This window comes from Toxotes jaculatrix, chromosome 15 (genome assembly GCF_017976425.1).
Source record: "Toxotes jaculatrix isolate fToxJac2 chromosome 15, fToxJac2.pri, whole genome shotgun sequence".
NCBI classification, from domain to species: Eukaryota; Metazoa; Chordata; class Actinopteri; family Toxotidae; genus Toxotes; species Toxotes jaculatrix.
In genome coordinates, this window is record NC_054408.1 from 13896982 (window position 1) to 13921229 (window position 24248).

Below are 24248 nucleotides of genomic sequence, written 5' to 3' on the forward strand. Positions count from 1 at the left end.
TTTCCGAGGGAAGAGGCACCATATTACCATTCTGCTTTGACACAGATCGCTCAGTCCTTCAAGATCTAAAACAACGGGTTGCAGATCTGCGCTCGGGCCTAACACCACCTGACCATTACCTTCACACTCGCCATTGTAGGACTACGATGGAAAAAGGTGACCTAAAATCAACAGGTTTCTTCCTCTTTCTCTCAGGCCATTAGTTTTCGTGTTACAGTATGTTCATCAGTAATAGACAAACAAAAATTTCCAGATCCCCTCAATTATACAGATAAGGGACAATGTTTTCTTGTGGTCAGCAGTGTAGTTAAAGTGTTGCACTACAAACCCTGGTCTGTGTGGATAATCAGCACACAGAAACATGCCATTACACAGTATGATAAAGAAAATTAGACTGTCAACCATTTATTTTTATTTCACCACCGACAGACACTCTGCCAGATTAAACTACAGTCATCTACCATGCTCACTAGGCTGCTCCACTGCAAACACTGGAAACTAATAAGCGTCTCGCTCAGTGGCACCTTGGAAACTGTTGTTAAGGAGAACCCAAAACAAAACTTCATTTGCTTTCCCTGATGAGATTTTTTATGTCAGTCCAGGTTAAAACATCTTTTCCCTTCTAAAGTTTCTCCCTTTTCCTTGAAAACAGTTACCAACTATATGACTGACTGAAAAGTAACTAATGAGAAAAATCCCAAAATACCTGCCATGTGAAAAGCTGTAGAGCAACAGAGGCTGGGAAAACAGGTCTCTCGTTTATCACACCGAACGTAGAAAAGTGAAATCTCACAGCTCTGCTGTCTGAGTCACCGCTTTGAATTTGAGGCCACTGGGCCTGACCACGTCATACTAGCCAGCATCAAATGTATGCAGCTGTCATTCGACACTTAGCCCTTTTTCTTTTACTTTCTTTCTTTCTCATTCTCCTGATATCAGTGAATCAGGCATTCCCTTTTTTTTAATGTTTTCTAGAGTGATTTCCTGAGAAATGTGTGTTGTTCAGGACTAATCTAATGTGACCCATGTGCTGCTTTGCACTCTGTGTCTGAAACCAAGCCCCAATCGTCCAAGAACTATTACACAACTCCTTTCTTTATCCTGCTTTTCTTTATCAACATCTGCTTCATGTTCGAACACCTCTGCAGTTGTCTAAAATTTGGCTCTTTCCAACACAAGCATGATTCACCCCGCCCTCAAGTGAATTAGAAAAGCTTGAGACTATTAACCAGCAGTTAATCCTACCACCTACAATATGTAGAGGATGGAACACGCAAATTTATCCAGAAAAAAAAACTAAATAAAATGTGTGACCCAGATGGAGACTGGTTAGATGGCCGGGGCAAATACATCTTGCAGACAAAAAAAAAACAAATGTCCCAAGACAGACACAAGACATATAAAAAATATCCTGTTACAGTAAATCAAAGCTCCAAAAAAAAGTGTTTCATCTGCCTCCTTCATCTGCAGCTTTCAGTCATAAAAGATATAACAACTTTCCACTGGTAAGGGGAAAAAAAAAGGGGGATATGTGGCCATTATGCACTGCTCAGCTTGGGGTTCGTTTCCACTCCATATTCGATGGGCTGGATCATCTATCAGTGTGTGTTCAGCACTCAGCCTCCACTTTTCCTCCGCAGGACTTTCCAGCAGAGCTCACAGGAGGAGCAAAGGGAAGATGGATGAGGAATATCCCTGGATGGGGCCTATTCCCAGGAGTCAGACACTGATTGAGTGGTCTCATCCCCCAACTTGCTTTAGAGTTTTGTTTTATTGTTGTTCTGGAGTTGTTTTAGAGTAATGATTTATTTTTCATTTTGTATATGATGCTATGACAAAGCTATTGATCTATACAACCATCCAATTTAATATTGAAAGAGCACATCTGTAAGAGAAAATCAATGTAGAGAGAGCTGCTCGGGAGGTGAAGGGAGGGCCTTATACACATCATTGTCTCTTACTAAAAGCTACTGAGAGGAAGACTGTAGACAAACAAGAGCAGGTTTGTGCAAATGTGGTTAATACTGGTAACAAAAGAACTAGAGAAGCATGAGGATAAAAAGTTAACCAGTATGTTGACTTTTATGCTAACTCCTTATTTCATTGTGTTCATTGTATTATCTTCTGTCCCACACACAGTTAAACCTGTTTGCTTTTCAAAACAGATATTGATATGGCTGAATTGATTTCATGCACGAGTACCAATAAACCCACAAAATGAAGTAAAATCCCAATATAAGAGTACAATTTGCTTTCAGTGTGTATATATTTAGATGCATCAAATCAATTTCATGCGCAATGGTGATGTTTTACTTGGTATAAACGCAGGTTGTAGCCCATCCAGTCTCCTCTACGAGACCGACCAGGAAATTGCATTAGCATTCAGCAGACGTTGCGAGTCGCGCTGATTGCAGCTGTGCTGACTGCAGGGAATTGGGAGTCAGGAGGGCTCCACTGACTCAGTTTGGCTGCAAACCAGATGAGTAGAGTTAGTACCCGTTTTCCTTCCCTAAACACATTAAAATACAACTTGATACCCGAGTAATCAGTCACATTAGATGATATTAAATCGCACACAGAAGTGCAAAAAAGGCTTTTCCATTTTGTTGATGGCAAGCTCAAATTAAAGGAGGAGGGCATTTCTAGACTATTGCTTTAGCTACAAATAGGTTTGTGGTAATGATGTAGGTGCTCAATATAGGTGCTGTGCTCCTGCAGGCTGGTTGGGTGACTGGGTGGTTTGCTGAGTCGCTGCGGGTGCACTGAGCTGTGGGCTTCCTGCCTGGTGAGGCTCCAACTAAAGCAAAGAACCACTTCTACCAGCCTTCATTTCATCCCAATGCTAATGAGCTGTGACAGGCACTCAGCTCACTGGGGTCAGGTTACCCCATGTCTACAACCACACGATTTGTGTGTGCGTGTGTCTGTGTGCCTGCGTCCGTGTGTGTGCCTGTGTCCATCAGTGTTATTAATGGGGTGATGCTGAGAAGGGTGGGGCAGCTTTTCACCAACACATGACAGCAGACCACCCTCATGGCCCCACACACAACTAAATTTGACTCATTAGCAAGTCGTACAATAATTAAAGTGTTCGTGCAATAGCGTAAGCAGAATTGTGACAGGTCTGAGACATTCGAAAGAGAAAATATCACATGGATTAACTGCATACAATACAGACTATCGGTTTCACAAGCCTCAAAAGCTTCAAAGCCCCCACAAGCAACACATCGCATGATAACTACAGCAGCTGACTGCCATTGTCATATCAGCTGTGTGGAGGGTTTGCACCCTAAAGGTGAAACAGCAGAATCCAGAAGCTTCAATAATCTGACTGTATCATGCAAAATATAATAATGAAGCTGTACAAGAAACAAACCAACAACCCTCAAGCAGACAATTGTGCAAGGGAGAATCAAACACTGTAGGAAACAATGACAAAACATGAGCAACTCTCTCCTGACAGCAACAATATGAAGACGGGGGGGTGGATTGAGGAATTTACTGTGCTGGATGACCAGCCCCCTCCTGTGAAATGTGGGGTTTCAACGCTTCAACATCTCCAGCCATGCTTCAGGCTGCCAAACTCACATTTCATCTCCAAAGCAGCTGTCCCACATGTGTACTGAAAGTTAGTGAATTCCTTCAGAAACATTCGGAAAAAAAGCTAAAGCTGCGACTTTCAGCTCAGACAGAGCCGTACAGTATGCCAAATCTACTGTATACTGCAATACATTTTCACAGTTATCTTTTTATTCATAAAATTAATGTTAACTAATTTTCAATACATCAGTACTATATCTTGGGTCAATGCTGACATCTTTTTCTGACTAATTACAGTAAGGATGTTGCATGATGCATGTTGGACGTTTGCAGTAAGCCCCTGTCTCCTACAGGTCTTCATCCAACCACTTCACTTTGTTTATTTTTTTATTATTAAACTGATATGCTAACAAAAAAGGGCTGAAAATGCCCCAAACATTGTTGTACAGATCAGAGAACAGTGAGGCTGCTACAAAACCCCCAGAACAGTGGATCTCACATTACTCAGGAGCTAGTTAATAATAAGAGGTACAACCACATGATAAATCACACAACTTGGACAAAGGTGTTACATGTTTAAGGTCCTCTCCCGCTCCTGAACAAGTCAACAACATCGAGGGACAGAGTGGTTTTCTTCTGCTGTGAGGCTGCAGAGGAAACGCCTGTGATCACGTCTCACCAAACCATGCAGGCCTTTAGGCCTAAATGTAACTATGACAACCAGTAGCTCAACTTTAACCACAGCTACTGATGCCAATTCATGCCAGTGTTTAGCTCACATCAGGTCTTAAGGTTCAGAAATATGGGGAGAACCTATTAGTGTCCATGTAGCCTCTCATTAGGCAGCTTGAGTCATAAAAGGGGTAAAAATAGACAGCTGGCTCGAAGCCCACCAACCACCCACTACCTTCCAGGAGGTCTGAGGAGACATGGCCTTCACAGCACAGCTGGCCAGAAAAGCAAACACACAGCCCACATGAAGGACTTGTTTTGGTTGCTATTGCTGTGAAAAGATGTGGACCATGTTGACAAAAACGAGGAGTTATCCACTGAGGGCATCCCATGGGGATGAGGGCTAAAACAGAGTATTTTTCTAGCCTAGGTGAGCAAACTGACCGCTGTGTGTGGTGACAGAAAGGTTTGTTATTCTCCAAGATGACCCATCAAAGTCTGTTTGTCAATGCAACAAACCGTCACCCAGGCCAACCAATGTCAATACTAATTTCTTCAAACATCACAGAAATGTAAGAAAGTTTGACTAATTTTGATTGATTTCACTTTGGTAACTGTGGTGACTTTGGTAACTAACCCCTGGAAATAACTACAATAAAACAAACAACAAACCACTTAAAATCTGCATCTTTACTAACTACAAAAGAGTTTTTTGGGAAAGTTAAGGGTCTTTTGGGAGCAAAGTTGCAGAAAGTGTGTTATGTTGTGGACAAAAAGCAAAGTCAAAGCTTTGAAATGAAAGTGATTTTTTTTAAGCCAGGTCACTAGAAAGAAGCTCAAAACCTCAAAACAATGCTAAACCACCAAGAAATACTAACTTTCTTGAAAGCAGATGACTGAAATCTACCTCCTCTGATGTACTTATACACAACAACAAGAACAAGAGACAGAAACTGACTCTCAGCCACACATCCTCCTGTCAGATATCTTTCAGAGCAGGGATTGATTTGTCCTTGGGGACTTGGGCTGCAGTAAGTTCGGGACACGCCTACGCTCCCCTCTTAATTCTGTCTTTTTCCTTGCTAACCTATCACCATCAGAAAGAACTAGATGCAACGTGACTTGATCTAAATCATCAAAAAAAAACATTTTCCCAGTTCTTACAAGCGATACGACACCAGGCAAAAATCAAACGAGCAACCTTCACAGACAGCAACTCTTTCTGTTGTAAACACTCCATCTGAATCATTCAACGCGATGTTCCAACCTCTAATTTATTACCATTCATTAACATGTCTTGCTGTCTTTCTAAACCAGCATTACGGACTCCACACAACATGCCGCAACAAGAAAAAAAAAAAACTCTGACTGCATCAGATATTGATGACTAGTCATAACAAATATTTGCAAATTGCTCAATACTCCGGAAATGACTGGATGTTGTACTGTTCTTTCGCACTACTTGCTTCATCAGTCACTGGGGAATTTTATGTTTTTAAGGCATTTCCACAGATATAATGAGGTTAGCGCTGCAGGCTGCTTTACAGCGGTGAAACACCTCCCCAGGTGGGGAAGTAATGCGTGACAGACTGCACAAGTACTCGTAAATGTCACGTTCCAGTTACTTTTCTTCTGGTTTACCCGGCAGGGACGTGAGACAGTCCTGCAGCTCAGACCTATAAAAATCAAAATCTGTCATATCCATAGTGGAGGTTGTGAGCAATAAGGAAGAAAGGAGTAACACAGCCCTGAAGTATGGTCTATGCAAGCTTTGCCATCATCCCCTCATTAGCACAGCATGGACCCATAATCCTTGGCATTCTTTGGGGGCACAGGTGTCCCCTGTCTGTCCTCAGATTAGCTTTGTAATCCCCAGGACCCCCTGCCCCTGCTCAGCGGCCTGCTCCATCGAGACCGTGGTGTTTATGTTTGCGAAGCTGTTCAGTGGAATGCCTCTCAAACAAATGGCGAGTTCAAATGTTGTAGCCTGGCCTCTCATTTCTTAGCCCTTTACAAGCACATTCCTATGAAATTCCTTTCATTTACCTCAGTGATGATGACTCTATAATCTTAGAGACAGTGCTTAATGCACCATCTGTGCCACTGCATGAAACCTTGCATGCACCACAACAAGTTCATCAGTCCGTACCAGCTATTCTTTGTGAAAGGTATCACTTCATTGGTGTAATTTTCCTCACACCATCTCTATTGTCATCAAACTCCTTTCTGAAACACCCTGTGCATCCAGAAAGCCATGCCATACACCATACTGTATATGATTAATGACACAGTTAAATCAACAGTGATGTACAGAGAAAACAGCAGCTGCAAGGGGGAGGAATCAAATTTAACTTCCTCTGCGCACAGTCTTAAAATCCGAGGGAAGAACCTTTAGAGAAGCAGACGTTTAAAAATCCATAACACTCGCTTGGCTATGTGGTGGGGAAATTTACGGTATATTGCAAAAAGTCTAAAGCAGAGTTTATGTTGTGGGTAAAATCACTTTGGCTTGATACAGAATGTCTTTCATGGTGGACATAATCCAAATACCGGAAACATTATGGAGATGGTTTGGAGCAGCAGGAAGTCGTCCAAATAAAAATAAGTGATACATGAAAACAGGGGAATTCTGGCCAGGCCAGATGTTGCAAGGTTGTGAAAGTGTCTGGGCAGAGGTGGAGTCCGCGTTCTTGTTCCAGCCCCACGATACAACGAATATGAATCAGAAAAGCTGTTTATCTAAAACATAAACAAAGGCTCTGGGGAGCGTAAATGCAGTGAGTTACAGAATGAAATCATTGGTTTCCTTGAAATCTGTTACATAATGTTTGAAGAAAACACCTTCAGTAAAAGTTTCTACATGAATAAACTTTATTTCTGTAGGAGGCAGTGGGATGAACAGGAAACTTTGAGCTCAGAAAAAGGAGGCTAACTAATTTAATACTGCTGCTAAGTATAATCCTACAGAGCTTTTAATCAGTCCACTGTTAAGTACAAGTACTTTTGGTTATGTGACAAATTAGTTCTTCTTTGCGTCTGAGGAGCTCCTGCAAGTTTTTTGTCAACGTGCAGGCACCTTTACTTATGTTATGGGGGTGTTTTCATGCAGCACAACGTTGTGTCGTGGCAAAAACAATCACATGTATTCTAGCCTCATCACACTGGAATTGTTTTTGTGGTGCAATATGTCTCCTCCTGCTTTGACGCCACAGTCAAGCAACGGTCCCTTTAATACAAAATAAAACAAAATGAAACTTTTTGTCCCCTAAAGTGCAAAATAAACTGTCTAATAAATAAACACTGCTTCACACATGAAATAGTATCAGATTCAGACTTATTTAAGTAGAAAAGATGTTTTTTCTGGCTTGTCAAACACATGCACTAATAGGCAAACTGTAACAGGCATAAACATCTGTTTTTGCTGATATGGACAACTATAGCAAGCTTTACTGGTGTTTGGAGATATCAAGTTATCAAACTCTTGCATGTAACAGCTAGCAGCTTTAACACTTTACTGACTCGGAGCTGATATGACAGGCTTAGTTTATTCTTTGCTTAGTCAGTTGTGTTTCTGGGATATTTTTGGCACCTCTGATACCATTTCTGACAGAATGATGATTACCAATAAAAACCCCAAGCTCTGTGGTAAACTTTAAAACTGCAATCACACCACAGGGATTTTCCTCACATCCGAAAACATCATCCCTCCAACACAGGAGAACGCATCATAAGGAGTTGTACAGCCACTTCTTCAAATGAGGTGATTGATGCCCTCTGAACTACAGGGGCCCAACACAGAAATGTGCTTTTGAATCATTGAATCATCAAAGATTGCTGATCACGTAGCTGTCGTTATGTCAAAATATAGAAAAAGAAAGGAAACAGCAAGAAGGAGAAATCCTGAGGCCCAGTGCATCAAGCAGAGCACAAAGATACAGTGTGGGCAAAGTGTTTACCGACTGAGCGGTTTGGATCAAATCTGTCAGAGCCAAAACATCTGAGCAGCAGTTTTACTGTACTTATTTCACTCATTAACTAATCGGTCCATTCATCTGTCCAGTACAGTGACTCGTGCGTCAGTTATTACAGGCTTATCATTGAAAATTACCTGCTCACCTAATCACAGGCTTTGATCCCATAAAAGTAAGCTCTGTGATCTGCTGCATTTATAATGTGTATTTAACCTAGCAGCAGCTGAATGAAATTGGCTGAGGCCGCTACTGTAGTTAAAAAGTAAGTAAGTCCACAACAATAGGGTATGTGCTGCTTAAAACTCTCTAAATAATAAACTCATTTCAAGATGGAATTTTGTCAAGACCGTGCTTTGGCTTTTGCGTTGTTCTTGGAATACATAATTACTTAATCTAAACCCCAAGCAATGAGACTGTGGCTGGTCCGCTATGCTTTGGTTTCATGTGGGAGGTCCAGTGTGACAGGCACATCTTCTGTCCAATAAAACCTGATACAACAGACTGCTGTATTGTCCGTGGCTGTGATGGGGCCTATCAAACTCTGGCAAAGAGCAGTGAAGTACATTCACATGCAACGGGACCTCCCATTCTGCTCTGCAGATGTTAGTTCTGGCAAGTCGTTACCCGACAAAACCTGCCTTTTTGATTCCTGCAGCTTCAAAAGCAGCATATGTCCCAAGAAAGGACTTAAAAAGAAATGAGACTATGTTAAACTGCTGAGCTTTTACAACAGCCAAAGTACAAGTACAAGTGACAGTCGAGGATATCAACAAGGATATTGAACAAGGTTGTAAAAAGTCCAAAAATGGACAACATGTACCAACAACTCCAAAGCATCAGCAGATAGACCATGAGTCCTCGTCCTTAGACAAGTCTCACAGATCCACATTATTTGGTTCCAAAAACAGAGGAAGCTGTGATGATGATTCTGCAATTCAGCCTAAAATCAAACTGTAAACATACTCAGTAAAGATCAAGGTCCCTAAAAGAGAATGACCACAACATCAATGTCACAAGATAAAGCGGAGTCTGAAGCCACAACACCACTAATCTGTCACAGTGACACAGACATTTGAAGGTTTTTCTGGAGCTCAACACCACAAATGTTGACTCGTTTTTAGCAGTTCACAACAAAGCACACACTCTTGTGCAGCACTTCAGCCAAGCAATCTCACTTTATAGCGCAGCTGCCACTTTGGAGCCTGGACAGATCCTGACCATAATGTACTTCTCCACAGAGCTGTGTGACTCTCCTGCTCTTTTGTCCTTGGACCAGTCTCGTTGGACAACACAGGCAACTGACTATGTCCGACATGAAAGGATCAGGCTGGCCTTTTCCAAGCTACATCATTATGCACCTGCTCCCTACACAGGAAGGCCTACAGCAGAGAAATTCATGGCCAAGTGCAAACTCACCAACTCTGGATCAATGTCAGAAACTGCCATGGAAAGTTTGTCTTTCCTTAAAAACGGTCGATATCTGGTTTTCATTCACAACTTCTTATTAATCTCAAGCAAAACATTTAGCTTACTCACTGTAAGTGAGGCACAGGGGCACTATGCCAGACCTCAGAGACTGTGTTAATCCAAAACAAGTGTCAGCAACAGTTGTAATCAGATACGATCATGCTGAAAACCATCTGAAAAGCTTTTAATGTCACTAAAGTTTTGTTTGGTCAGTAATGTAAGCGGCCTCTGCCACCCACTCAGCAGTGCTGAAAGTCAAACCACCTCCAAATGTGCGACTGTCAAAACTGAACTGAGAACAACAATACTGATTGAAGTCCAGTGGTTTCAACTCAGCGGTGCCTGCACACAGACAAGAGACCTGTCCCTGCATAATCAGCTGACCCTCGGCCAGCCAGGCAAGATGCCCCCGGGCTCCGCTTTGGGGTTTTGAGCAGCACATTATGGCTAAACACTGCAGCACCTCACATCCCCTCAGAGAGCCTGCAAAGGCCAGCACACTGGCTGCAGGATCTCATCGCTCCCCGAGCATTTCATGCTCAGCTCTGTTACGGCTAATTGGTTGGTGAGCATCCTGGGCACAGCGGAACCACACACATGCACGCATGTACACACACACACACACACATTTGAGTGTATGTGGTGGTCTCTCGCAGCCTGCCGGGTCTGGGTCCAGTGCCAGGCTCCGTCTTGGGCTCTCCACAGAATAAAGAGTGGCTCTGTTTCCTGGGCCTGCTGCACGGGATTCAGCCACTGTTCACCCTCTGCTCCTCAGACAATACCCATTGTTCTTCTTTTTAATGAAGAAGAGTCAACATGAGAAAACTTGAAGGGCAAGCTTAGTCACTTCCTGGGTCCCATGTAGGAGTGTAAGAGATGAAGGGGTTACTGTCCTCACACAAACAGATGACACACTAACAAACTGCACGTACATTTCTCAAGCTTGTCTCTTAGAATAACCTAAATGCATTTACATATTACACTGTATTCTCAATCTATTTTTTCTATTCGTTTCAGTTTCATCACTTGTTCACTGATATACTTTTGGGTGACAAATTAACATACTAGCCTCCATATAAATGCACAGTGGCCCTTCATACTCCATATGCAAGCATCGGCATCTCTTACGCTCTATGCTCAAGTAGGTAATAATTTACTGTGGGTTCATCACTATGAGCAATCACTTTCTTATTGTACCTGGTCATTTCATCCACTGTTCATATCACAACATTCACAAATGCAGCTTTAAATACAACTTCAACCTGGTTTAAGTACAGCTGAATACTTCTAGGTAGAACTAGTGTGTCAGTTAAAGAAAAGAAAAAAAAAAAGCACAGCTACCTTGGACCTGTCAAAGTGACATATTAGACTTTAGTTAAACGTGAAGGCTACTCATGTGATTAATCTGGGGAGTAGATTTCAGATGCAGTACCTCACAGCACAAATACCAGCAGCTCGTGGCACTTCGGCAGCCTTCAAACAAAGCAGCTTAGATGTAATCTGGGCAGACTATTGAGAAGAGCAGCTACAACAACAGCTAAGCCTATAGCCCCCATATGGCATTTCAACCAGCAATGGCTGTAAACTTCTCTGCTTCCTTGACAGCAGTGAGGATGTCCAGAAAACACTTGGAGTGGATGGTATCCTGGATGTGGGTGCAATTTTAAATTTGATGTCAACTGTGGTTATCTGAGGCAGAGGAGCAGGCATGAGGCCTGAGCTGCATTCCTATTACACAGAGTCATTTTCCTGTGGCTCAGGGTGAAGCCTATAGAGCGACTCATGCTGTACATGTGACTCACAGAGATTGATTGCAGTCATTTTTTCACATGCTTTCAGCCAGTATGCCCTTACAAACCGAGAAAACGAAAAAGCCACACTGAGGTTTTGCTTATACCCTCTAATGGTTGCCTAAATGACAACGTTAGACTGATTAGGCAATAAGCGCAGAGTAAACTGATCTACCAGGATGTTGATATGGACAGCCCTAAAGTAGACTCACTGGGATATTAGAATTGCGCTGTGCAGAGTAAACATCAAGAGCGTTGGCCTAAAACTAGCTCATCTTCATGTGCAACCCATCTTCTTCTTGTAGACCTATGTCACCAAAACTATGGCAACCACAGGAGATGGGACAGGCTCGCAAAAATGCTTCCAAGAGTAAATACTAAGCCATTTTACCCTGGATGCTGTATGAAAGCATGAAAACTACAACCAGTAACGTTCCCAACAAAACATCCAAAGCAAAGCGAAAGCCTTTGACGCACACAGTAAATTGCTTATTGAAAAAAAGTGAATGAATTCCTGTTTACACCCGTATGGAAATCTACCACCCTCCACCCTTTTAAGTACTTTAACCAATGAATATTTGGGTTTTAATCTCCACCTCACTTCACAGCCAAGGTCACATGTGAATTAGCCCTCTCTTATCATGGCAGAGGCCTTGCATTACAATTAGCCGAAGTCTATTTCCAAGATCAGCCCCTGGCTCCAGGGATTCATGAGACACAGACTTCAATGGGAGCTTTTCTTTTGGAAGAAAACTAACTAAGCCAGCAGTAAACCCTGATTTTTTTCCAGAAAAGTTTTGCTCCAATCATACAAGGCCAGATCACAGTGTGTGACTAGTAAAAAGTCAAACCAACTGACAACACTGATATGCAAGCTGGCAACAGGTGGTACGATATCACACATACAACCTTATCAAAGAAGGCTGATAAAATTTAACTCTGAAGGGTTGAAGCAGTTAAAAATGTGTTGTGTTCAGTTAAAAATGTGTTGTGTTCAGTTAACATCATTTTAAAATACATACTGTTTGTGGGATAGAAAGACACAAATTTGAGAGACACAATATCTTCACGATTACTGAGATATATCAACTGAAATGTCCCTGTACAAAACTTAATGGAAGTGAAAGCTTCTTTTGTGGGAAAACTAAAAAAGAAAGAGGCAGGGCTGACGTAATCAAATATGACATCTGTATAACCAGAAACAAAAACCTGTTTTACAGTAGATTACATAGCTCTTGTATGGCTGCTTGTTTTAACAACATTAAACACTAATGCACTAGTAAATTTGGCATATTTTGTCAACCAGATACACGGGTTTGAAGAAAAACGTGCTCAAATTCCTCAGACTTTGACACTGATAAAAAAGTATTGGTTTGGTATTAGTACCAAAACAGGGGTATTGCACTGGCACTGGAATAATGTAAAGGATTATCGACCTAAACAAGTGATGCAAACCCTGGAAGCATGAGACCTGTCTCATGTTAAAAAGCAGCAGCACTATCTCCTAATGGGCACACTGTAGGCTAATGTTATTTCTCAGTCTAAGGATCAAATAACTTTCGCAACTGATGATCTACACTCATTTCTTACTATAGGAATTAGTCACATATGTGGTCTGCTCAGATGATGAAACTCATGAGTCAGTGTCTGAAAGGAGTCACTGTCCTAGCACACAGCATGGACCAAGATTCAGATACTGTGTGCCCTTAACAAGAAACTCAAAGGTTTTTGAGAGGTGTAGTGCTTGAATGTGGTCGAACACAGCACAACCCTTTAATCCAAATGTTCCCCTGCTGTGATCCAGGGCTTTCATGTTGATCAGACCTGTCAGCAGTAAGGTGAGGGAAGTCTCTAACGTTTTGCATTAAGTCCAAAATATGTGGAATCAGAAAAAAATAATCTGTTTGTTGTATTTTATGTGATTTATTAATGAGGGAACCAGTGAAACAGATTAATCAAAGCACTGCGAGTGTTATTTGTCATTTGCAGACAGTATCAGAAATTATTAATTAGTCAGTGGAGTGTTGATCAGTAGCGAAGAACACTTAAATCTCAATTCATCAGTCCTGGTAGCCACTAATAAGTTATAGAGATATCATTCTTAACATGTGCCAGTCAAAGTGAACTGAGGTCATCAGAGTCACACAGTGCCACTCGCTCAGGCAGTCAATGGAGCCAACTGCCATCAGGCACGGCTGAGACACATTAGGGTTTAAATGGCAGTAAATAACACTAAATGCTGTGATTATAGCTCTAAATTCTTCTGATGCTGGAGGGCTTCCATCCCGCCAAGAGCTGAGGCATCACGCTGGCAACAGGGAGGAGGAAGGGAGGGAGCGGGGGAAGTTCCTGACATGCTACGAGGATCGGCTTTTCTGACAGTCAGCCCACGAAATCCTAGAGTTAGACAGGTTGATTTTTTTTTTTTTTTTTTTTTTTTTTAAATTCTGGAAGGCATGATGAGGATTAATTTTGTAAACCAAACCTATGGATCCTAATTATTTTCAGATTCCTGGCAGTTACCACACAAAGTGTTTTTACGGAGAAGAAGCATCCCCTCTGATGTTCAGAAACTGTAGGACGTAGTTGATTCTAACAGCAGAGTTGATTAAGAAGAAGGCACAAATCCCTCATCAGTGTGACGTCAAACCTCCAAACAACCCCAACGTCTGCTGCCTCCAGGAGAATGAGATTCATCAGCATCTGACAAGCAGCAATCACATCCCAACACAACACCGTGACACAGTGATTTGACTTCCACCTAAACTTGATCCGCTTTTTGTAATGGGCTTACATGCTAAAAAGATCTGTGACACCAATTTTAACGTTACAAAAAAAATAATAATCTTGCTCAGTGACAGAAAACAAAAAACAAAGTGAAAAAGAAATACCTCTTTCTTGTCTTCCAGACAAGTTTAAGAACTGTCTTTGCTCAAGTCAAATTCCTTCTCCTGAGCCGCTAATGTTTATGGGAGCAGTAGGCCGGGCGACAATCACGTTTGACCCACATTTTGCCAGCTCTCAAATTTCACCCCAACTTCACTGTTGTTCTACACAGCCCTTTATTCACTGGCTGTGGAGCTGTGTCCTGGAAATTCTCCTGATCAGCAAAAGTTATTTGTCACTCCTAACAACGACCTATATAACGATGTTTTACAGCACAAGAGAGCATGAATAACTCCTCAGTGTCCAAGCACTGTACTACTTTCTGACCTACTAATGACCCACGAATCAATCGACATAGTGGTGATGGAAGTTTGTGTACACATGCGACCAGTCTAAAACTGTTTCATCATTCAGAAAAGCTGGATCCTAATGGAACCACTCTGCACTTGTGTCTACACTATTAATCGACCTGTTAGCACTTTAAAGTCTGGAGGACCCCTCAACAACACCAGCCATGTTCAGCGTTCACCTCCCAGGTAACATAATTGTTGACAGATGCTGCTGACACTTTATGATGTGACAGATGTCTGAAAGGACCTGGCATGCTGGGCACTCACAGCCACAGTAGTGTAGCCAGCTCCTAGACTCATAAAGTTGGAAAAGGACAGCCATAAAACCAATCATTTGCCCTGTTTTGACTACAGGTGTCTCGTGCGACTACACTTGGAAACTTACAGAAGCATTGAGGCTGCTAAATGAGAAAACTACTGTACAGACAATTTGTATTTAGGGTTGACTGAGCTAAAATATGATGTTTGATGTATTTTAACTTGGTGTGGCAAAGAGTAGAAAGGCTGGTGAACACTTCTCAATGAGAAACTTGTTGAGTCAAGACAGATTTTTAGGGTTAAAAGACCAAAACGCTGAAATATGATGGCAGAGAAACAGATCTCATGTACCTCTGACACAAGTAAACAAACTTTTTTTTTTTAAGTCAGAATACCCCCTTTTTTTTTTTTTTTTCAGCTGAACAACAAAGAAAGGATCAGGCGTGCTGGACAAACAGAGGACCAACCTACACACAGCTGTCTCGTCCCAGGACACTGAAGCATGGAGGGAACAAAGAAAGAGAAGACAGATAAATGTTTTTTTTTCCTCTTACCAAAACGATTGCAAATCTTTCCTCCAGTTCACTTGGCTCTGGCATGGGCAGTTTCAGAGGCATGTTGTGTCCTCTGAAATCAGAGTGATGGTCCATGCTCCCTGCGTTCCCCATGTTTCCTCTTTAACCAACAAGTACAACTTTTCCCCCCCGCACCCCACGTCCACTCGAGAAAATCTCCGCACGGCAGAAAAAGAAAAAAATGAACAAATATCCTTTAAGTTTTGCTCAGTCGTCCTTAAAAACTCCTCACAGTTTTTTTTTTATCCTGGTCACTTCTTCAACATAAAGCACATGTGAGGGAGGCAGCGTAAAGCGACGGGTCCGAGCAGCAGCAGCAGCGGCACAGGCGGCGTCGGCAGCGGCAGCAGCAGTGGCAGAGCCCCCGGTGAGGCATTTTCACGGCAGACAGAGAGAGGAGACTTGGAAACTTGACTGGATCCACACGGACCTAATTCTTCGCTGTTATCCGTATCTTGCACAGTTCCGGCTCCACTCCCAGTCGGTAGTAATGACGACGAGCATGATTCACGCTTATTGCAATCACCCCCCTCCTCCTCCTCCTCCTCCGTCTCCGTCTGTTAATGGTGAGTGAGCGGAGCTGGCTTTCCTAATCCCTCCACTGCTGACCAGCTAGTTAAGGAGGAGGGGGTCCTCTCTCTCTCTCTCTCTCTCTCTCTCTTTCACACACACACGCACGCTGACACCACACACACCGCGGCACACACACACACACACACACACTCCCATCCCTCCCTACAATGAGCCCTTTCAGGGGCAAGCCTCCCACTTCTTCTTGGGGCGTAGCTCCCAAAGCCGTAGCCAGGGAGATGATATTTTTTTTTCTCTGTTGCATTGTGGTACTTTGAGTCCATTGTGACAGACAACAAACTTGAGTTAATGGTAATTGCGGCGACCCCCCCCCCCCCCTCCCTCCCTCCCTCCCTCCACCCCGCACCCCACAGGGGCCCCTAGGCAGGAGACCCCTTAGAAAACTCACGGGCGATTACAGGGGTGAATTCATTATGTGTATGTAGGTTTTTCCTCTCTTTATTCAGCCACATGTGGTGATTAAAGTGTTTGCTCAAGGGGTTAATTTGTTGCATTTAACGTATTGATTTATTGATTATAGGTCCATTCCAGTGCCACTAAATGTTTTACAACATAATATCCTGCTTTGCTAAAATGATAAACTATCTTATTAAAACTATTTTCCATGATAGTCTGTGAATGTTCAAAACAGCAGCTCCCAAATACATTTAGTCATGAGATACATTTAGATGAGATACGATTGTTATTAATCACACCTTTGTTTGACAAGTCAGAAAGTATGCTATGGGAAAGTTATGGCTTAATACAGTGACTTAAACCCTGACAACACTTTTGAAAACTGCAAGCTTTTGGTCATCCAATGATAACACACACACACGAGCTTGTATCACGTTTGAGGTTAGCCAGACTAATCATCACATTAAACAGTGTTTTCCAAAAGAGCCTGCGAATGTGCAAACCAACACCTAATGTCAGTGAATGCTATGACAAGATTAACTTAACTCACTGTTTCAATGTTGAAATCACTCCACCCAGGCACTTTTCCACTGCAGACACTTTGAACTGCCACAACAGGAGTGGCACAGGTGATACCACTAACACTAACGATGGCTCTGTCCCATTAAACCCAAGCAAGTGAGACAGCATAAAGATGACCAGGACCCTGAAACCTGCAGGCATCACATGATTGTTATTAGTTACACCTGTGTGTGACAGGTCAAAATCTTGTCATTTAATGTTTGAGGTTTGCCAAACTAACCACCGTATTTAACAAAAGTTTCCCCAAATTGTGTGTGTGTGTGTGTAAGCGTTGTATGAATAATCTCAGTCCATATAGTATAGTATATTGTCTGTATATTGTCTACTGAATGTGTCTTTTTATAGGATTCCTTGAGATGCTTTCAGTGAAAGTAGATTTCATTTATTTAATTCAGTCTATTCTGTCTATACAGAAGATGTTTTTTTCACTCTTTCTGTCTTACACCCTTGTTTCACACCACAGACAAACATCCTTGGGCCACAAATTTGAGCAATTACAGATCTTTTCTTTAGGCTGAGAGCTATCACTCAAAATGACCTAAAATCCCTGAAGACTAAACAGTCCCTCCGCTACCTTCTGTTCACTGTTATTAAAAAAAACAACAACTTAAGAATCATTGTAAAACTACAATTTTTATGAACAATAACAGTCACAGTCACACATGTTAACTCCCCCTCAAGATCTTAAACATGCATTAACATGAAATCTGATCTGCTCACAGGGTGGAGACCACATTACACACAAGTGGGTGACGTCAGCATGCAGAGCTCTGGAGATGATCCAGAGGTTCTCCAGATGCACAGTGGTTTCATTCACGATGCTGGACCGATTCAATAGGGGAGGGTGTCACATCTGAGGTTAGATGCTGGCTGGATGCATTGAGGAGGAGAAACACAGCTGACTGACCTCATGCGATCGTTACATGTCCCAAGTTAAGTTGATTTGCTCTGTCTGAAGACCCCCTCCCCCCCTGTGTTGTGTACATTACATGTTTATCCACTTATTGGGTTTTATTTACTCACAGGTTGCTGCGCGTTTTGGCGTTCTTTCAAATTATGGTGGAATGACACAGCAAGAGCGCAACTACCACGATTAAGGAAAGATAATCTAGTCTTGTTAACGGGGGGTCGAGTTTCATTCACCTATTATTATGCTAATGATGTCTATATATACACTATACAGAAGCATAGTTACAATAAATACGTGTACGTGACTGTGCAGTTGGATTCAGTCCATCTATTATCTTGCCACAATAATATACAAATTGTCCTTACTGTACACTGTCAGCAGAGCAGCACGTGAGTTAAGACAACGAATGAGCTTTAAAACAACAATAATACAAAGTGTCTCTCTATTAACTGCAGTGAAAAAAAAAAAAAACAACTGAGGGCATGTGCTGCCTCGCACGCATCCCTGACAGCTAATGGTGACACAGCAACAATGAGTTGACGGGAATCTTGCCTGTTAATGTGTGTATGCTGAGTTTGTGTGGTGAAGTGCATATAAAAAGTGTTTTTTTCTTTCAGCGGTTTCATTAGTGTCTTTGAATCCTCCCTCCTTCCCAGTAGGCCTCATATTCAGTCAATCACATACTTATTTTGAGAAAAATATTTTTTCAGTTTCATCAGTGAAGTGCAGCAGCTTTGCTTTTAGAGTGGTGCATTTCACAACACAACATTTCTTCCTCCCGGAAGCTGCGCATTAGAAACCAGAGACAGTTTGAATGTATGGGTGGAGGGGGCACCTTGCAGCTGCATCTCTGAGAGGTCTGGGGGAATATGAGTGGCTTCAGATATCTCCATGAGGTAATATAAAATGCAAAGGAGATGCCAAAAATAAAGGCAGCACAATCAGACCAGTGTGCGAGGAGTCTCACAGGAAGTTCATTTGGCTCCTCAGTTTAGTAACATCTGTGAAATGAAGTTCTCTTAAATAAGAGGAGGCTCGTGAAGTTATGGCCTTCACAAGGCTGGAGTGGAGCAACAAATGTGTCTTTGTACTGTGGCTTAAAGGGTGGAGTATTCAACCAAAACAGACGTGCAGAGCCACAGTGCCCTCTAGTGTGTGAAAGATATGTTGCCCACTCTGAGTGAGACTGCCTTAAAAAAAAATCATGATTATGGGCTCAGGTAAGTTCACCTCTGCTCCAGGGCTTCACATCTGGAAACAATGACTCTTAAGTTTCCACAATAACATAAATTAGTGGCCGAAATATTTGTTTGAACCTCTGGTTACATGAGACAGTTACCAGATATCAAACCACAACTCAGGATAGAAAAGTCTATTTCAACACTCAGCCTGAAGTGATCTCTCTAACCAAGGCCTTTAAATGTCTGCATGTTTATTTACACCCAAAATGTGAATATTTTAAAACATCCGCCCTGCATTGTGTAGTGTCGTGTAGCTAAAATATTCATGTCATAGCAGAGCCACATAAATGGAAGCTAATATATACCTCAAGAGGCCGAGTATCAAACTATATTTATTGTATACAGTATAGGGACAACAAATAATGTACAAATTAAAAAAAGAAAAAAAAAAGAAATATACTGTCAATGTCGCCCTGCAAATCTAACAAATGTTAACTTTTAAAATGATGGTGGACATTCTCACAAAACAAGCTTTCTAGCAACACACAAGTCCAACTAATCTGTAGATGTGGATAGATTTTAGACAACTGTATTCAAATTGGCAACACAGCATTGACTTGTTGACTATTTATACACTGAAATATATAACCTTATATGAGACATGTATTACTTTCTGGACTGCCAAAGGTGACATGTTTAGTGTATATTTTAAGGTCTTGAAAAGGAGGGAAAAGACATAAGAAACATATAAGACATCTGCGTCTTATATGTTAAAAAAAACCCTTTTATAAAAGAACACTATTCATTTAGCATTTTTGGTCCAGAAACATTACTGTACTTTATTTACCATTCAGTTAAGTCTGTGTTGAGTGACAGTATTGAGGTAAAACATCCATATGGATCATATTTTCTTAGCAACTGTATCAGGTAAATGGGTCTAGATACATGAAATTATTTTAAATGTTTCTTTAAAAAAAAAAACACTACTAAAAGTTTGCTACATGAGAAATATGTAACCTTTCCCATCTGTGGAGAGATTAACCAATGACTCCCATGCAGCAGTTTTCATCAATTACATGAATTAAAACAAGCCCATCCTGATTTTAAATGCTTACAACAATCTGGATAACTTAAAAGGAAAAAAAAGATTTTGGCATGTACTTTAGCTTATGATTTATGAGACATGTAGGATGTCATCCCAACATCAAAAGAAGAAAAAAATTCTAATCATCTGCTTATGTGAATGAAACATGAAAAAAATCCCTGCATCTCAAAGTCATGATTTGACTTTGGATGATTACAAAACCCTTCTTTATGTTGTGAATAGTCTGATATTTAGCAAAGCACAGTGGAAAAAAAAGGAAATAAGTAAAAACAGAAATGAACAAATACAACATGAACAAATGGTGTGGATGTTCTTCAAAGAGTAGAGTTCACATCACACTTAAGAACAGACTCCTCCTGTCTGTTGTTGAAATACATCAATAGTGTCTTCATCCTCCATCTCCAGCTGTGAGAACAAAGCAGTTTACACATTAGTCATTCAATAACACAGAAATACATTTATTTTCTACAATGCATAATATTTACCCTTTATAGATATTAGCTCATAGCAACAGCTGTCAAAATTGTCAAGTACTCAAAGTATATTTTAAAATTTTCTTAATTGTAGCTCATCTAAATCAAAATGTTGCTACTTGTAGATTATTTTGACAAATTTCTCTGATGGTTGCTTGTGCTTTGACATGGACTTTGTATGGAATGAAAAAAAAAAGGAATTTGTAAAATATTTAGATTTTACTCAGTGTAAGCCATCAAAAAGTACTGGTGCATCACATAACTGCCGCTACCACCATGCTTTACTGTAAGGATGGTATTAGTCACGTTGTTCAGTTTTGTCTCCTCAGACCAGAGAATCTTTTTCCTAAAGCTCTCAGAGTCCTTTAAATGTTGTTTGGCAAACTCCAAGTGAGCTGTCATATGTCTTTACTCAAAGTGGCTTCTGTTTAGCTTCGCAATCACTTAGGCCTGATGGATGGAGTGTGGGTGAGATGGTCGTCCTTTAGGCAGGTTCTTCGATCTCTGCAGAGGAGATCTGAAGCTCTGTAAAGAGGACTTCATGGCTTGGTTTTAGTCCTGACAACCAGTGTGAATTGAGGGATCCTATACACGTGTGCCTTTTTAAACTATGTCCAGTCAATTAGAAAATGTTTTATTTTCATTATGGATTATTGAGGGTTTTTTTTTTTTCAGCTCAGTTCCTCAGTTGAAAGGCAATAACATCTGGTTGGTCAATTTCCTCCCAAAACTCATGTAGACAAAGCAGTATTCTTAACCAATATGCCACAAAGTTAGCGACAAGTATCAATCAGGGAAGCATACAAGAAAAGATCCAAGTCCTCCAAAACTGATGGGCGGTGTGAGAGGCCACCAAGAGGACTACTGACACTCAGGAGGATCTACGAGGTTACATGGCTGAGATGGGAGTCAAGCTACTTTTTTAGCAGGGGAGTGTCTCAGAGAAAGCGTCTTCTAAAAAAATCGGCATGTTAGAAAGTAATATTAGAAAGTGGATTGTAGGTTCTGTTTTTTTTTTTTTAATCAAATGGAGGACAAAAACTGTAGCGTCCAGGTGTGAAAGGCTGATACTGACTTATCAACATACAGTAACACAAGACAAGTTAAAACAGCACAAATGGTACAAGGGTTTGGTGATATTTCTTTCTAAACAGCCACTGACAGTAACAGTGACATGCTCACATATCCCTGCAAAATATTTACTGAACATGAAAACTGCTATTGTGCTAGAACAGACTGGGGAAGGGGGTTGTAAGGAGAGCTAGTTTAAATATCTCTTAGCAGGTGTTGGGGAATAGTAGAAGGAAGCAGAGGAGATATATTCCTTCTTTGATATGACAGATGTGCTTAATTAATTTCAACTTGTGATGAGGTTTTTAAGATTGTCAAACTGCCCTTAACTTCAACAATTCAACTTCAAATCGCAAACACCTTAAAATATGAAAACAACCAAATATGAAAAATGGTCTCATTTAGAACAAGCCATTACCACTATTAGCTATGAATTATACACTAACCACTTATTTACCTGTTCATTAGAGCAAGCAGGTAGCTCAGTATATTCAGGGATAGTGTAAGTTAGATATGGATGCCATTATAATACCAATCACTGAATAAGTTAGTTCTCTACTAAGAGCCTGACTAAATGTAAACAAACAGGTGGAGAACAATAAAGAGGTGCCTTATATGTGTGTGTGTGCACTTTAATGTATGAAAGCACACATGAATCTCCTCTGGTTTAAAAACAAAATTTAAACATGGCTGACTAGTGACTTGAGGAAAACAAATATACATACCAGTGCGCACCTTAAAAACTTTATAAAATAGTTACCTACAAGACAAGACTACATACGTTTTTAGAGCAGCATAATGTATTGTGTTTCACTAACCTGTGCAGGTGTGTCTGTTTCATTAATTGGCTGTCCATCAAACCTAAACCTTATCTGACGAATTGACAATCCCTGAAAAAGACAGAACATACAGAAAGAGCATGTTAAAGAGATTTGGCAACCAGTTAGCTGTTAACAAAAAAACGTAAACAAAGCCAACAACTGAAGTAACAGCGCAATAGTTTGTTTATGGCACCCTTCTGTAAACGTTTATCGTTATCACAGGGAATGAGCGGTTTCGGTTTTTCCGGATGTGTTTACCTGTCTTTCGCAGTATGCCTTCATTAGTTTGCTGAGCGGAGTGTGCCTCTTGATTTTGAACTGTACGACTGACCCGTCCTGACCAGCTACCTTGAGGTTAATGTGGTCGTTCTCCGTCTTCACTCCCTCCTGCAAGAAAAACCGCAATCAGCAGCTGCAACATACCGGTGTCCGATAATGTAACGTTAATCTACAAATACAACAGCAGCTAACCCAAGTGGCCAGCTAACTTAAGTCAGTTACATTTACAAGACAAGCTCGGTCCTGGCGGCAGGTTTTACCCCCTAAAACCACCACACACGAAAGGAAAGGTTCCAAGCTCCTTTTGGTGGTTAGCATAGCAAGCTAGTCGGTGTTCAAACTGGCGCAGAAAGCCACAATGGCGCAAATGAAAGGAGAAACACATCATTCATTTCACATGGAACAGCACAGACATTAGCAAATATTGCACAATTTAATGGTAAAACAAATGGGTAGTAGCAACGGGTGTTGTTATCAGAGGAACACGAATAACGCCAAACCGTGCGCCTAAATACAAAATATCCGCAAATTGGTGAACCTTTGTTTTCTCCATCTACCCGCTCAAATGCGGTATCTGTAGCCTAGGAGCAGGCTAGCCTAGCAGAGTGTGCTAACGTTAACTTGCGACTGGCAACATTAGCACTCAACGGCAAACATAAACACGGTGTTCCTTCGAAGAAACACAGCACTGACCTTTGGCTTTTCTTCAGACATTCTGCTATTTTCCCCGGGATTTATTAATATTTGTGGAGACCAACGGTTAACAACGAAGCGAGTTAACAGCTCCTCCGGCTCTTTCGTTTGGACCAGGAGCGCGCGCTGAAATTTAAAATATGATTCGACCAAAAGGGTCACGTGCTTTCGGGGCCGCGGATACGAGAGCGCGCAAGCTAATTTTGCGCACTCCCGCGAGTTAGGCAAAACAAAAAAAAAAAAAACAAAACACCTCTGCAGAGAAACCCTACAGTCCAGGCCAGAGGCAATCAACAGCCTTTAAATAAAATTAAACTCTATTTCAGTGGGAGCCAGAAACAAAGGAAACCAATCCACTAGAAACATGGTAGTAATATTTTTTCTTATCTGTGGTTTACATAAGCATACTCTGTCTTAGTGGGCATTATTCCACTTAAAACAGTGAAGTGAAAAGATGTTTGGATTATTCTAATACAGTTTTGATTATTACAATTACACCCCCTGTAAGTTATATAGACTTGGTTGAAAATATTCTGCATGCCCAGCTGGCACGCAACAAAATCCGACATTTCTGTAGGCCTGGGGCCCAGACTGGAATTATCATTTGAAAACAAATTCTTCTCAGGAACTGAAACAT

At 41.3% G+C, this 24248-nt stretch overlaps 2 protein-coding genes across 5 annotated transcripts in view; both read right to left on the reverse strand.

Moving 5' to 3' along the window:
- The window catches only part of fmnl2a (formin-like 2a), a 49084-nt gene extending 32920 nt beyond the window's left edge, over positions 1-16164 (reverse strand). For 2 of the 4 annotated variants that reach the window (XM_041057891.1, XM_041057895.1), the window contains exon 1: positions 15489-16163. In XM_041057891.1, the coding sequence (XP_040913825.1) occupies positions 15489-15602 (114 nt within the window). In that variant the 5' untranslated portion in view covers positions 15603-16163. Of the gene's footprint in view, positions 1-15488 lie in introns of all 4 variants that reach the window. The other 2 variants (XM_041057892.1, XM_041057893.1) reach the window with 2 other exon arrangements.
- Positions 16165-19543: 3379 nt separating this feature from the next.
- sumo3b (small ubiquitin like modifier 3b) lies at positions 19544-23729 on the reverse strand. Its single transcript, XM_041057908.1, has 4 exons — positions 23612-23729; positions 22898-23026; positions 22637-22708; positions 19544-20679 (listed from the first exon to the last, which is right to left on the reverse strand). The coding sequence occupies exons 1-4, from the start codon at positions 23630-23632 to the stop codon at positions 20614-20616; spliced, it is 288 nt and encodes a 95-aa protein (XP_040913842.1). The 5' UTR covers positions 23633-23729; the 3' UTR covers positions 19544-20613.
- Positions 23730-24248: the final 519 nt, after the last annotated feature.